The sequence below is a fragment of the Apteryx rowi genome, unplaced genomic scaffold (assembly GCF_003343035.1).
Source record: "Apteryx rowi isolate R43461 unplaced genomic scaffold, aptRow1 scaffold_12, whole genome shotgun sequence".
Taxonomy (NCBI): domain Eukaryota; kingdom Metazoa; phylum Chordata; class Aves; order Apterygiformes; family Apterygidae; genus Apteryx; species Apteryx rowi.
Window position 1 is genome coordinate 4,198,573 of NW_020447419.1, and position 15,085 is coordinate 4,213,657.

At 41.5% G+C, this 15,085-nt stretch overlaps 1 protein-coding gene across 9 annotated transcripts in view; it reads right to left on the bottom strand.

Moving 5' to 3' along the window:
• The window catches only part of PIKFYVE (phosphoinositide kinase, FYVE-type zinc finger containing), a 96,626-nt gene that overhangs the window by 28,944 nt on the left and 52,597 nt on the right, over positions 1-15,085 (bottom strand). For all 9 annotated transcript variants that reach the window (XR_003257288.1, XR_003257290.1, XR_003257287.1 and 6 more), the window contains 13 exons: positions 14,192-14,266; positions 13,415-13,522; positions 12,025-12,165; positions 11,631-11,757; positions 9,371-10,557; positions 7,774-7,874; positions 6,486-6,557; positions 4,810-4,981; positions 3,259-3,437; positions 2,669-2,782; positions 1,509-1,617; positions 1,242-1,396; positions 485-575 (listed from right to left, as the gene is read on the bottom strand). Coding sequence is in view for 5 of the 9 variants with exons in the window: in XM_026088921.1 (XP_025944706.1) it covers positions 485-575; positions 1,242-1,396; positions 1,509-1,617; positions 2,669-2,782; positions 3,259-3,437; positions 4,810-4,981; positions 6,486-6,557; positions 7,774-7,874; positions 9,371-10,557; positions 11,631-11,757; positions 12,025-12,165; positions 13,415-13,522; positions 14,192-14,266 (2,631 nt within the window). In the remaining 4 variants the exon portion in view is untranslated. The remainder of the gene's footprint in view (positions 1-484; positions 576-1,241; positions 1,397-1,508; positions 1,618-2,668; positions 2,783-3,258; positions 3,438-4,809; positions 4,982-6,485; positions 6,558-7,773; positions 7,875-9,370; positions 10,558-11,630; positions 11,758-12,024; positions 12,166-13,414; positions 13,523-14,191; positions 14,267-15,085) is intronic.

Below are 15,085 nucleotides of genomic sequence, written 5' to 3' on the forward strand. Positions count from 1 at the left end.
TCCCGTTTTTTGTCTTTTCCTTTTCACAAGAGAGCACCCATAAACCTGATATGTAACAGTCACCATGCCATTTTCTCTCACTCTGCTTCTCATCCTCTTAAGTCTCTAGATTTGGATGAACTGATTTTATCCAAATCTAGAGTCTAACACGACGACTTCATTCCTGTCTAGATGTACCCTTGACACTGAGGCCAGCTCTGTGCTGTCAGTATTCATATTAACAGTACACAAGTGCGCACACACACACACAAATATCAAGAGCTATTTATACTCAGTCTTCTACTTCTGTAGAATACAGCTCTCAGTTCTCATCTTAATAAAAAGATGCATATGTTCACATGCAATTTAAGCTTTTATAGATGAAAATTTCATGATGCAGTGAGAAGAGTTTACTTAATATCAAATGAGTGAACTGAAGCCAGTTTTAGACTGTTGTGATCCACCAGAACAAAGGTTTAATTAACTTCCAGCCTGCTGCTAGTACCTTGCTTTCTTCACCTTGCCTTAGTCTTCCAGGGCTGGGTGGCACTGAGGGACGTTTTCTCCCTTTCTCTTGTTGGAAGAGATCCTGCAACCTTAAAAACAAAACAACCCCCAAAATAGGTTACAGATATTAGCGTGAAAGGCACAAATATGAAGATTTTCCATGCTGCAACATAGCCGAGCAGACCTTCACAAGTCTTTACTGAAAACTCAGATAGTTGCCAAGATGCACCAAAGCCAGGTTTCAAGTGACCACAGACAGAACCTTTTCCTCATGCCTTGACAAACACTACAGCAGCAGGACCTGCTCCAAACACCACACCCCAGATGGCTTGCAGAGTGAGAGGGAAGAGTTTTCATAAGAACAGCAAGATAAATTATCTAAAGCATTTCTTTTGACATCTGCTCAGCTCCAAAATCATTTTACTGAATCAATTGCTTTCACATGCTCTCCTCTTTTCCAGTCATTCCCCTCTCTTTCCATTTGTATTTAAATGACACTTTCTCTTCTCAGATGCAAGCTGAGTTAACAACACACAACATTTTTATTATCTGGCCTTTAATTAAGGATCTTCTGTTCCAGTCAATCAGCTCTACGGTCTTAAGCAGTAGAGAACATTCAGCATAAGCTGTCATAACACTCTCTACATAGCAATTGCAATACAGGTATAGGCAGGAGGGAGTATAGAAGAATCTCTTCCCTTCTATAAGCAGCACAGTACCAGTGTCGCTCTGATTCCGACATCTGTTCTCCTTACCTATTATTCCAGGCTTGCAGCATCTCACAGAGACCTTGCTTCTTAGCTATCAGAGACTCAAAAACAGACTGCAGCTGTTGAGGTGTGTCTAACGATGATGAAAGCAGCCTTGCCTGAATCTTCTCAGTCCAGTTCCGAAACTCCCCCTCTTCCATCTGCCAAGAGAAAAAGTGTCGATATTCTGTCACCAGACATGACACGCTGTCCATGTTGCTTCTCTGCATGCTTTGTAGCCTATGCTCTGCTGGTGTAGAAGCAGTTCATTACCTCTTTCTGTGCAAAGAGGTCTTCCATCTTCTCTTCCCTTGTTTTGCTAAAAGTATCCGTTTTCAGAGAAGCAAGGCGATCATCAACAGCAAGATACACTTGTGACACCCTGTCAACAGGGAAGCAAAGTGTTAAGTTGTGTTTACTTAAAACATCATCTTAAATATTCTTTCACAGAAGTCTGAATGTGTTTAGAGTTTCACAATACAAGAGACAACATAAGACAGTCTTCTACACAGTAGGCTGTCCCACTGAATTTACTGGGAAAGTTGGAAGAAAAATCCATTAGTGTAGCAGAAACCTTAACTGTTACACACACGTTGACATTCATTAAAACAGCTTCCTCCCGTGTCTGTCTCCCACCCTCTTTGTTCCTACACTTAGAACGTGGCTGGGCCTGAGGTGGTTTGCCTCATACTACGGAAAGGTACCTGATTAGCCATTATTATCAGATTGAAAAGTCAAAGGCTTTTTTTTTTTTTTTTAAATACACGCTTAATTGCCACACAAGCAATATAAAGAAAACAGTTCTGTTCAGACAACAGATTTGAACAATATCTTCTTTGCAGTTTTTCTAGGCTGAAGTCAAGATACAAACTGTCAGATGGTCCTTCCAAAAAGGCATATTAGAGCAAGGATACAAAGCATTACTTGCAGTTTTCAGATTAAGCCTTCAAGGAAAACCTCCTCTGCTCCATTTTTAGTATTAGAGGGAGGATTAGAAGTGCTTTAGCTGTGGTTGAGAAAGCATTTCACAAGAGTGAGGTTCCAGGCATGGGCTGTCAGCCTTCCAAGGACTACTTGGCAACATCATTCAGAAATACACTAGATCACTCAGATACCAGTGTGGTATTGAGGGATGGAGAAAAGACGACTCTTAATTTCTACTGGCCGTGTTTAAGCCAAACTGCACCAGATGAGAAGATGTGAGAGATCAGGAGAGACAGAACAGAAAAGGTGAGAAAGAAGGTTCCAATACCACCCTTGCTTAGAACTGTATATACACCTATAAATTTAAGCATTTAAAAATCATTATTTTCTCTATCAAGCAATGAGTATTTAGCAACTGTCTTGTTTATACCAGCAAGAATGGTTATGTGTTCTATTGATACAAGTCCAAAATACTAATAAACTGAGGAAGGCATGAAAGCAAAGCTCACTTTTGAGAGAAGTCCTTGAGATCCTGCAAAATAGTAACTTTTAATGGAGCCTGTCTTTTGATGTAGATTTTGGGGAGTGGGACACACACTTCAAGCAGACGGATCGGAGAGTAGCTGAGAAGGCAAAGAGACAGCTGTTAATAGAAGTCTCCCCATACAGTACTTCTGCACCATGTTGCAGTTTGTGGCTTTATATGAAATAGGCACTGTTGATGTTTCCAGGGCTTTAGTTAATTTTAGCAGCAAGTAACAGCATGATAATTTATCCATCATGCTGCAAAAATAAAATTCTGAAAGTCTTCTAGACTAGACAGGGAGAAGTTCTTTAAAACAGAGATCACCCATTACTGCCCTTCCATACCATGAATTGCAACCATCCTTTCTTATGAATGCTGCGCACCCCACGTAGAGCAGTGATGGTACCCACAATACCCTCCGCAAGCCAACATGCATACCTGCCCTTGTGGTTATAGCACAGTCACACTACTCCACGCTGTATTCAAAGTGAAGGACAGACTTGAGGAATCCTTACCTGACCATATGCTTCACATAATACTAGACAAAGGAAGGTTTCTAGCAATGGACCTCACCTGAAAGATGCCACCATCTGATTATAAGAAAAATACTGATGATAGTCATGGTGAATGGAGTGACCACAAGGCTCTGCATTGGCCCTTCGGGTGTACTGGTGCCCGTAGAATCTCAGCTCGAGGTATTTTGCAAAAGACATAGACCAAGAATCATTGGAAAGTGGGACAACTGGCGTCACCTGAAAATTGAAAGCAAAATATCTTAACCCTGGGCTTGAAGGATGAAGTTAAGGACAGTGTAACCTAGATAGCAGTCTAATACATCTAGTAACAGAAGTGCTTATGACTCTGAAATGTATCAACAAAAACTATGGTGTTTATAGGAAGCTAAGGGCAACACACACATAGTTACAATAAACTGGATAAGCAGCAATTGCTAGACAGAGAAGACTGCAAGTGTAACTTGAGGGAGTCCAAATATATCCTTGGAAGCTCATATCTGGGACACTATTTCTCTGCAGAGGGGCAATTTCCAGCAGCACATTGTCAGCGGCAATGGTTTCATTATACACTTCTTCCACGGTGATTCTTTAACTAGAAATACATTGGTATTGCTCTGCAGTGTATTTCAACTCCAGCAGTACTTGCAAGCTTAGAGTAGCCACCTATTTATACATACCTAATAGCCACAAACATATTAGTGTTTACATGAGTACACTGAAATAAAAGGTTATGGAACAGGAACGTACATAGCAAAATAGGGCTTGCCTTCAGCAATTAAGTTAACTTCCTCCAGATATCTTTAAATCCAATACCCATGTTTAAGCTAGCATTAAGTAGGTGAATTGAGTCATTTGCATTGGTAATTAAAGTGTTTTCCAGTTTGAGGCACTGGGTGAATCTTGTTTAATTAAGTTTTGTTCTTGTCCCTTTGAAGGCTCCTAAGTTTTACAGTAAGTTTAGCTAGAGATGAGTATACTGTTCACTAAATTACAGAAGTCTCAGATAATATGCAATCTTACTAACTTGTGGTTTTCAAAGCAATCACTCATTCAATGAAGATTTTATTTACTTTCTAGGCTCTACTAAAGGAAGTCCAGACATCACATCAGTCACTACTGACTCAGCACAGACTGCCCAGTCTATGGCAGATTACAAAAAAAACTAAGTGGTTTTAAGCCAGTTACTAAACTAGCAGGTCTCAGTGTCTGCCCTTCCCTATACACACATTCTTCAGTTGCTTTCATGGCTTCACTTCAGGCAATGGACCATACTCTTCCCGTTTAAGAGAACAACTCTAGTCTTTCCCTCCTGTGTCAGCAATTCACTTGCAGCAATATATCAACTCCATTTAAAACCTATCCTGTCAGGGGCTAGGTTTGACTCTCTCCAACAGGAGCCCATCACAAGATGTTTCACCCTCAGATGCAATTCTGAGAAAGGAATTTGTAGACACATGAAAACGCCTACATCAGTAACAGGTTTTGTACTAGTTTACCCATAACTCCAAGAATGGGCACTTTCTCAAAAATGCAGCCTTTCCATACAAGGCCAGCCACCATAGGAACACTACAGGAGGAACAGCAACAGTTTTTAAGTCTGCATACTTACCTGTTTGCACAGTCTACACCAGGAGTAGGTAAGAATCGTGTGCTGGTATCCAGGGACCGGGGAGTCCAGCTCCTTTAACACAATTTGCACACAGCCTTGCCCATGGACAAAGCGACGAATGTGGTGCACCATTGGGGTTTCACAGAACATGCTGGGGCACTGGTAGGAAGGCCTTAGAAAGAAATATGGAGACACTGGTAAATCACCATGTGCTAGGCACTCCTAAAGAGCTGATTCAACATATTAGTATCATGGCATTAAAATGCATACTAGATCTTTACTGTGAAAGTCCACTCTGCAGAAACAGTCTTCACTAAAGGCTTAGTAAAGTGCACTTATTTAGGAGTAGCATGTAGGGAGGTTCTCTTGCCAGCAATGGCTGTGCAGGTCCCAAAAGCAGTGACTGGGTATCAGTGGATATCATAACCTTTCCAGGATAAGACTGACTCTACCAATGTATTCCATATAGTCCACAAAATAGGGATCAAGCACCAAGAAGTGCTTGGCACCAAATTAGAATAGCACCTTGGCAGCATCCCAGATCAAAGGTCACTGGGGACAAAGATGTACCAAAGAGCCTCCAAAACTTTAATGTTTCAGCTCCTGAAGAAAGAGATGAATAAAGTGTTGCCATATCACCTCTTCAGAAAAATTCATGACCTCTCCTTGGATGGGTGTCTTCCAAGTCATGCAGCAGAGAGACCAACATCAAAAAAAAAAAAGAAAGCTGAATACTTTTGACATCAAGGTGAAACAGGAAAAATCTTTAAAGAAGTAAGAACTTAAAGGCCAGATCCTCCTTGCTCATACAGGTGGGGGAAGGAATCCCAAGGGTTTTATTTGCTGAAACTACGGGGAGTATTGAGGGGGTTCACTTTAGTACAGGACAGCTAGGCAGCAGAGAGAAACAGGAACCTGAAGTGGACTATTAAGTTCCTCTTCCCTATTGTCTAGCACAAGCAGGACTTGTCCCTCCAGAGAAGTTTGAACACCAAGTGCATTTTGCTGTTGCAAGTTGCCAATGGAGAGAACAGAGCAATTTTGTCTTGTGAGAACCCACAAACTATCCACCCAGCTTCTCAGCCTGCTAGGACTTTGTATGCAGCTCTGGTAGCAGGATATTAGTGAACAGTAGCAACTTATACCCCAGTCACATGAAACAAATCACATGAAATTTTGCCAAGGATAAAAATGTTTTGGACCATTTACATCAGCATCCTGGGAGATATGACAAGGCCTTACTCTGAGATGTTCCGATAACTCTGAGGGAATAGTTTTTTCCAAAACTGGTATGAAAGTTCCAAGAGGAACCACAGAAAATTATGACCATACAGTTATTTGCCTTGAAAAAGCTATCTGGAATACATTACAAGAAAGTACTTGAGTGATCACATTTGACTTTATGAACTTACAAGTCTTGTTGCATCATCTGTTCCATTTCCTCATTAAAAGAAATAAGAGGGAGAGGATGGAAGTGGGAAAGCAGTGGATGTATTTGCTTATAAGAACTGAGCATGAGTAAGTGAATTCCTAAACCCAGTTCCTGTTTCACTACAGCATGCTAATAAAGCAAATGGAAAAGCAGATTTAGGTGGTAAGCTTTCCCAGTACACAACTGGATCGTCAGGATTTTTTAAGAGCATGCCTGTACTGATTTGGAATAAGTTCTTCCTTACCTGAAACAGTAGCGTTCCAGAAACACACCCAGTGTGAGGTCATTTTTCCCATAGAACTCCATGGTCACAATCCTAAAGTAGAAAAGGAACAAAAGCTTTAGAGAGGGATCCTGCCACTGTTAGCTGTGGAATGGCTTCAATTCACAAATCTACGGCTACAGCATGGTTGTTTTCAGCCCTGTACTCAAAGCCTTTTTTCCCTTCACTACCCTTCCCAGACCCCTGCTGTCAAGTTTAAAGTTTGCTAATACTGGAGTGATTCGAGTTCCTACTGGAACAACTTTAAACTTGACATTTAAAAGTTGAATACAATTCAATTGCACTTTTGAACTTCTTGTCCTGGAATATCTAGACACAAAAGTCTATACAGTTTGAAGTCTCAAACATTAACATTTTAACAGTTACAAAAAAGGCACACCTAGAAGATGGAAAAAGCCTACAGACTCCTACTCCCCTCCAAGAAAAATTTAATGGCAACTTGTGAATTCTCAGAATCTGAAGTGAGCAAGCCACTTAAAACGTACATCAAGGTAAGCATCACAATTCAGACTTTTCTGACTAATGCCTGTAATTTTATTGCTGCTTTTTAATGAAATGGTTTTCACCACCTTTGGCTCATTCCTCAGCTTTGTACAGGAACCCTAGACCTTTCCCCTATAAGAAAGATGCCACCATCTCTTTATTTTCATCTGAGCCAGGTGAAGAAACACTGGGACCTGTCCCAGGTTACTGCCAAAAAGTCTGTCACAAGTTACATGCCACCAACTAATTACAGCCTCAAAGTTAGACATACAGCTAAAGCTTTTAATGCTGCTGACTTTAATATGAGAAAGCAAGCTGTTTATTCAAATGCCACTCCCCTGATAATACAATCTAGAAGTATTCTTTCTAAAATTCTCTCTCAAGTCTTAATTTTGGGCTTGGACATTCTTCTGTGTTTATACACACCAAGTCGCCCCCACAAGACTGCATGCAGCGCCCTCCCCACACATACACTACACTCCGCAGTCAAAGGCACAACTGAAGCATCCAGCGCTAGGCTGGGCTTTCTCAGTCATGCCTCAAGGACGGCAAAGACTCGGGGATACTGCTCTACCCCACCTGATAAGAATATTCTTGTGGCAACAGTTTGCTTGTTAGAGGGTGGATACAACCTTCCCAGGAGTCCTTAATGAAAAGTTACTTTGAAGCAAGCATTGACCTTGTCGGGGGGGGGGGGGGGGGGGGGGGAATAAAAATAAAAAAACACCAAGCAACTAGGTAAGCTGTAGAGAAGTAGTTTTCATACCAGGGGCTAACGCAGGCACTTGGAGCATTGCTGGACTGAGCAGAAGAGCTACTGAAGAGAACACAGAGCCTCTGATGGTTTACTGGACTCAGGCAGTCCACCTGGTGGAGAGAAAAATTCATTCACTGGTTGCAGACACTTTCATCCACACACAACTCCTGATGACACAAAATTCTTTTCTGGTAGTTTTATTTAAAGGCAAATCCCTGTTTGTTCCTTTTCAACAGATTAACCTCACATTATCCTAGAGCTTTAGGTAGACTTGTACCTTGTGTAAATGCTAAGGGCTGTTTTTAGAACAGCATAACTAATATGCATAATGCAAGTGATGCATGTGCATGAATATTACAGTGGAAAGCAAGCTAAGGAGGACTGAATTTAAGGGGGAGGGGGAGTGACAAAGTCTCCAAGACACATCACATTTTAGCGCATCTTAAACAGGACATGCCTCCATCTGGAGGCTAGCAGGTCATCATCTGAAGAAGTCAAAGCTTTGCCAATATATTTATACCTTAATTACTCATTCAGGCTACAGAAAGTAGACTCTTCAACTTTCTGTCCTGCTCTGCAAACAGATGCTGGAGTGAGACTGTCTCCCCTTCTACACCCCACAGAACTATAGAGTTAGCAAACACTTTTCTTTGGTCACTGAATAAACGTAACAGTATTGACCAGTCTGATCCAGAGCAATGGTTCCTCTTACAGCCCATACGGTCTGTGAAGTTAAACAGATTTTCAGTTCATTTTAAGCACTGACTAAGAAGTGACTACTGCTTATGAACATGGGGGCTGAGAGTCACTCAGGGTCTAAAATGTTTGACTATTGCTAAAGACCAGTTCTATTACTCCTTTTCATGGTCTTTTTTCCTGTACAGCTTCCAGTGCAAGAAAGTCCCAAGATCTTTTTCCTCAAACACAAGTTAGCTACTTTCATGGCACACAGTTTCTCCTACCTTTAAATATTTTTGGTTACAAATACACCCAGCCTTGCTTTGAAATTTCTAAAAAGTTTTTTTTTTTTTGAATTGAGATTCTCACACTTCTCCAGATCACCCAAGCTTTTAAAAATAATCAAATATTTTAACATAATTACAGCCTGTAATTACATGCCATTTCCATTACACTAAGCCTCCTGAAGACTGAAATATAATACCTTCAGAAATCACCAGTATAAACAGCTGGAAAGTCCAATTTCAGAAACAAAGGCATTTTCTCCCTCTCCATGTAATCATTTTCAGGAACTAGTCATACAGCCGAGCTGAACAGACAGCGTACTAAACCATGATTTTGAGTTGACTTTGTGCACTTTTCAGGATGTCAGAAAGTGGAATCTCATTAGCTTTTCCCTTCTCAGACAAGTTTTGCAGTCAGTTCCCCATTCTGCTTTCTCAAACCCACCTAATCCCCAATTACATCAGTTTAAGTACCCAGAGCACTACAATCTGAAATGTTGTTTTTGATCCATCCAAAAAAAAAAAACCAAAAAAAACCAAAAAAAACAACTTTGGTTTACCATTTAATACAAAACACTAAGCCTTCTGCACTGCCAGGAAAAACTTGCACCCATGTGCTTCCAATAGCATAGCTTAAGTCTTACCTTATTAGACCATGAGGATTCACTCTGGGCAAGTCCTTTCTCATCCTCTTCAATTCTGCATCCAGTTTTTCCGGTAGGGACACTGGACACATCCTTACTTTGGGCAAAGGGATCCGTGTTTTTCTGTAGTATCCTCCCTCCTCTCGCCCGATAGTCAGCCAGCATTCTGGCTAAGCTCCGACTGTCACCTAGATGCTCAGCTATTCTAGTATTAACCAACTCGTGGGAAGGTAAAATTTGGATAGTCTTGGCTTGGATACTCCCATTCATCCCTTGCAGTCCAGACAGATCCCGCARTAACTGTTTCTTCCTTCTGCTCTCCAACTCCTTGTATTCCTTATTGAGGAGAGGAGACCAATAAACTTGCTCAGGGAAGTATTCCCTGGCAGGACACCTCATGCCTTTTTCTGTCAAAAGAAATGGTTCACGGAACATCATAACAGGAGAAATGCAGAGAATAACATCTTTCAACTCCTGCTTAAATGCTGCAGAGTAAGTCTTGAGACGATCCTCAGAGGAAGCTACTTCTTCTGTGACATATAAGCCAGTATCATCCTGGAGAGGGTCTCTGAAGACTCTCATCTGACTCTTGGACTCCTGCAGGTCATCTGCCTGTTGCAGAGTCTCTAGGGGCTGGCTATCCAGAGTGACCAAGTGCTGGTCCATGCCATGGAGGGGCAGCAGGGATGTTTCAGGTATTGCAGGAGGTACAGAGTTGAACACTGGAAATGGTGACTCTATTTTGTGGTGCTCTTGCTGTTTTGAGCACACTGTTTCTTGCTGACTGCTCTCTTGGTCACCTCTCTCAAACAAACCTCTTTGTTCAACCAAGCTGACCTCATCAGAGGACACTGACTCAGAGATGACAGGAAGTTTGTCAGAAGAGAGTTCAATGTCTCTGATGGCTGTGCTGAAGTCCTCTCCATTGAAGAGGTTCTGATGTTCATTTTCATCTCCTGGCTCCTCAATAAGGGAGTGAAATGAGGCATTTTTGGTTAGAGTAGGGGGCATGGCAAACTCATCCATAAGGAAAGAGATTTCCAGCTGGGAATGATAAGCCACACAGACCATGAAAATCAGGATCTCCTTCACACGGGCCAGCTCATACTCTGCAGCACCACACAACTTGATAGTGCAACCCAGATGCTGGGGACACCCTTCAAAGAACATCAGAGTTTTTGTTTGATCTAGGAAAAAACAAAGACAAAAACAGAAGGGTAGGGATGACAGCTACAATTAACCTGCTCTCAGGTATCTCACACAAAGAGCCTGTAACAGAAACTAAACAGTAAATAACACAGGTAGCACAATCCATCTGCAGAAATTCACATCACTATATTGAAATAACTCTTACTTTTGCTAACAAAACGAGCCTTTGCTGTAAGCTTTCCCTGCTTTGTAGAACAAGTCATCGTAGAGTCCAAGTCAAAACCACATAGAACACGTCAACCCAAAGAGCATGTTCAAAGATCACTGCAGACTCAGGGACAGGGTGAGAAGCAGTGAAGCAAAAGAACCATTATCCTCCCAAGTACATTTGCTCAGCCTTAACAGTTAAAGGCTTTATAAGCTTTAGAGTGCAGTTTCAAAGCTGGAGAGGGGAAAGGCAAAGAGATGCAAAGACTGCTTTTCCCACAAAGAATTGTAATCAGTGTTTATGTGCGTCATGGTAACCTATCAGGCAGCATCTCTTCCTTCTTTCTTTGCAAACTTCCACTGTCTAAAGCAGGTTACAGAGGAAAAAGGAGCCTGATTTCCCAGAGATGCACAGTAAAAAGACAAGAGGCAGTGGGCACAAATTGCAACAGGGTAAATAGATTGGACATGTTGAAAAATTCTTTATGGGGAAGATGATTAAGCAACTAAACAGGTGCTTAGAGAGGCTGTGAAATCTCCATCCTGAAAGATTTTCAAAACTTCGCTAGACAAGACCCTGAGCAACCCGAATATAGCTCTTCCTGTTTTGAGCATGAAGTTGAGCTAAAGAATGTGTGTGTCCGTTCAGATGGAACGTGCCAGTCCAATTAAAATCTAGTGCCTCTCATCTCAGGAAGAAAGTGAAATCTGGCACTTCTTGACCGTGCTCATGTCCGCAATCTTAGTTCACTGTAGTTGTTCAAGTTGTTCAGAAGTAAAAAGAGATTAACAGGAAGGATAACACTTGATCACACAAGGGACCCAACAGTTCAGATCTAGTTATGATGAGTAAGACATTTATTCTCTCAGGCAAACAAGCTAGGACACATTGATCTTTACTCACCATTGGGCAACTGGAACACTTGCATGTAAAATTTATGACAGGTTCCCAAACGTGGTTTGGTCAATAGTTGATCCATTGACATCACTAAGTCTCCCTGGGTCATTCGACTTACCCGGTCTAACACTTGCTGTGAAAATGAGAAGGGCAGTAAGAATTTAAAAGGGCAAAAAAAGGAATCTAAGGGCTACACTAGCATCATTAACTTCCTCTAGAAAATAACAGTGTCATTTTTAAAAATAATTTAATAAATTATTAAAAATATTTAAAAAGCAGCTCCAGGTTTTGTTAGAAGAGAAAATAAAGACAACTTTTTGCTTTCTCCAGTGAGCCTCCTACACAGAGGAATTCAAGATCCACCACAAGGCCCAGGCTGACTCTGCCACGAAACACTCACCGGCTTGACGTTGATGACCAGAGTGATACCATGCTCTAGCAGCATGTCCTGGGCAATCCGGGACACAGTCTTCTCAACAAGGACCAAATTAGGCCTGACATCAACTATCCGCTGCACATAGTTTTTCAAGAACTCCCTTTCCTGCAGACAGGAGCAAAGCATGGCAGTAATACTGCAAACCTGTCTCTGAGAAAAGACTTAAATCCTTAACATTTATTTCTCTCTCATTTCAATACCGAACTTTCCAAAAAAGAAAAGAAAACCAGCTATCCAAAAAGCATCATCAGTTGCCTACTGCACACATTTCTCCCCTCCCCTCCTCCAGCTGCAACAACACTCAGTTTATCAGCTGTTTGTCAAGACCTCAGGACAAACATTCACATCAGTGCAGCAGCAAAGATGAAGCTTTTACCAGAAGTCGACCTGTTCAGCTGAACTAGTATTTCTGTAGTATTCCCCATCACATAGGACTTCAATGCAGATATAAAAATAATTATAATCATGTTCTGAAGCAGACACTGAAACAATCACAGTGAACAATATTCAGAAAGACGAGTAGATACTTCTAACCTGTTCAGAATAAGGATAGATCCTTTAAACCTTTACTGGAAAAATCAACTCACTTAGCAGGGATAAGTAATACTGCTAATGCTTTCTTTCCTGTAATCCTATCTATTAAGCAGCAAACGCAGCTAGCCTCAGATGCATTTTAAGGAAACAGTCAAATATAGATTCAGACTTTATGGCTCAAGGTCAGTAGGGCACCAAACACCCATGCTACATTCATTCCAGCCAAGACCTGAAGACTAATCCTCAGACAGGCACACAGGGGGTTAAAGAGAAAAAGTCTATCTGCCTCAGCTTTTTCACACCCATGGCATCTCCCTGCTCACAAAGGCAAAGCACTTGTTCCAAAGTAACATTCTGTAATTCACCACTTCATTAGGTTGGGTGTTGTCCCACTTTTCCAAGCCTGATAAGAAATAATGTGGGCACAGCCTAACTCTCACTTATACTCACTTCTTTAACATTCTTCTGCCCATCTAAGCCATGTCTAGCTCTGACCTTCAGAGCCATGTGTTTATTGTATAGTACATCCTTAAAAACTAAACATGGTTTTTAAAGCACTCCATAATTACAAAGATCATAAAATTGCTCTCAGTACATGTAATGCTTGGTGCCCAAAAGCCTTCAGCACAAGACAAATTTATACTGTATTTTCTGTAGCAGTTTCCTTAGCTAACTGCTACAAGAGTAGTTTTGCCTTTCCTGTGCAATCCCACCAACTCAAGTCTACCTCACACACTCAGAAATTAGATTTGCACTGATCACTGTTTTGTTTGAATCACTGGGCCACAGGCAATTAACAAAGCCAGAAAAATGCTCTGACCTGAAGTACTATAGGGTCTATGCAGGTAAACTTTGTTTCTTCTCGGTAGAGGTACTCAATTGAACACTTCAGCAGAAGAATTTTGGGATTTTTTATGCAGGAGTTCATCTGGGAAAGATAAACCAGTTAGAACAAAAGATATATCTGTAAGGGAAGAGAAAACAGAAAGGGGGGGCAGGGGGAAGACATTCCATCACACTTTTTTTTTTTTTTAAAAAAAACAAAAAAACCCCCGCAGCTACACATTCTTCCCCCTTATGAGCATGTTACAGCCAGCTCTGGGTATTTCCCCGTGTTACAAGACAACTGCTGTCCCATAAGAGTGCAATGCTGGAGGTTCCTACAGTCACCACCCAGAACCTTGAAATCTTGATGTACTCCAAAGTCTCCATTCTGACCTCCTGCCTTATGTTAAAACCTCATTTTATTATACTGTCATAAGTCAGGATCACAAAAGTCTTTCTGGCTAATTCTTGGGATAATTATAGTTGTCCTTCAGGGTGGCGGGAGTGAAAGGGTTGTTTGCTATACATGCATGGGGAATGTTTGGTTTTCCTCATTAGAATCCCTGGGCTAAAAAAACAGCTTTGGATAGAAACACACAATATGCTCACATTTAAAAGCCATCCTTGTTCAAGGACTCAGCAGGCTAAAGAAAGCCCACAAACCTCTAGAGTGGGGAGAGAGGCTTCATAACCCAGAAAGGAAGGAAGTCACCGCACACTTGTGTCCTCAGCATGCACTAGAGCCAATAGTTGATTATCAAGCCTGTGTTACCTTTTTGTGTGCAACATTCTTAGTGCAAACAAATCCATTCACCACCATGGAATCAAACTTCTTTCCACCAGGGATCTAATAGAACAGAGAAAGTTGAACACTTTCAGGGTTGTCATACATTCCCATAACTTCTAAATGCAGTAAACAACACACAAAACACTTATTGCTGCAGATGTGCAGACTTCAACTACACCTTCAACTAGCAGATGAAAGATCAGATACTGTCATGGTGCATACACAGCTCTTTTCCTTTACAGTCTGTCAGACTAAAGACAACAACATGAGACCAAACATTAAAGTTCCAGGATCTCCAGGCCCCTCCTGACAGATGCACCATTCATTAAATTGAGTACATGCTGTAAGACAAGGGAACCCAAGTTCTACAGGCCAAGAGGAACATACGCCATATATGCACATATATGCATATAACACATGCACATGCCATTTCCACTAATAACAAGCAAGAGTGCACAGAAATCACACCTCCGCCTACTATTTGAACACCAAATGGTGTGTCTATAGTCATAGCCAACCACAAGAACAATAAACACCAGAGAACAGGTTTCTAAATATCATGTTTCAAGGAATGTTTGTTATCACAGTGTTATGAAAACACCTATAAAGGGCATTCGGATCTAAATCTCTCTTTGAGCCCGAGTTTCAGGAGAGGCAGCAGCAACAACTGATGTTGCCTGAATAGATGTCACAGAACTACCACCAGAAACATAAGGCTCTCCATGGCTGCCAAAATAAAAGAAGCCTCCTGAGGGGAGTTTCTGCCAAGGAGGAGCCTGTGATCGTCAGTCCCAACAGCTCCTTGGAGGTTACTGTCACATCAGCCTCACAGGAGAAACTCTGTAAGCCACAACTCCAGCCTTGCAGTTCAGCAGCGTC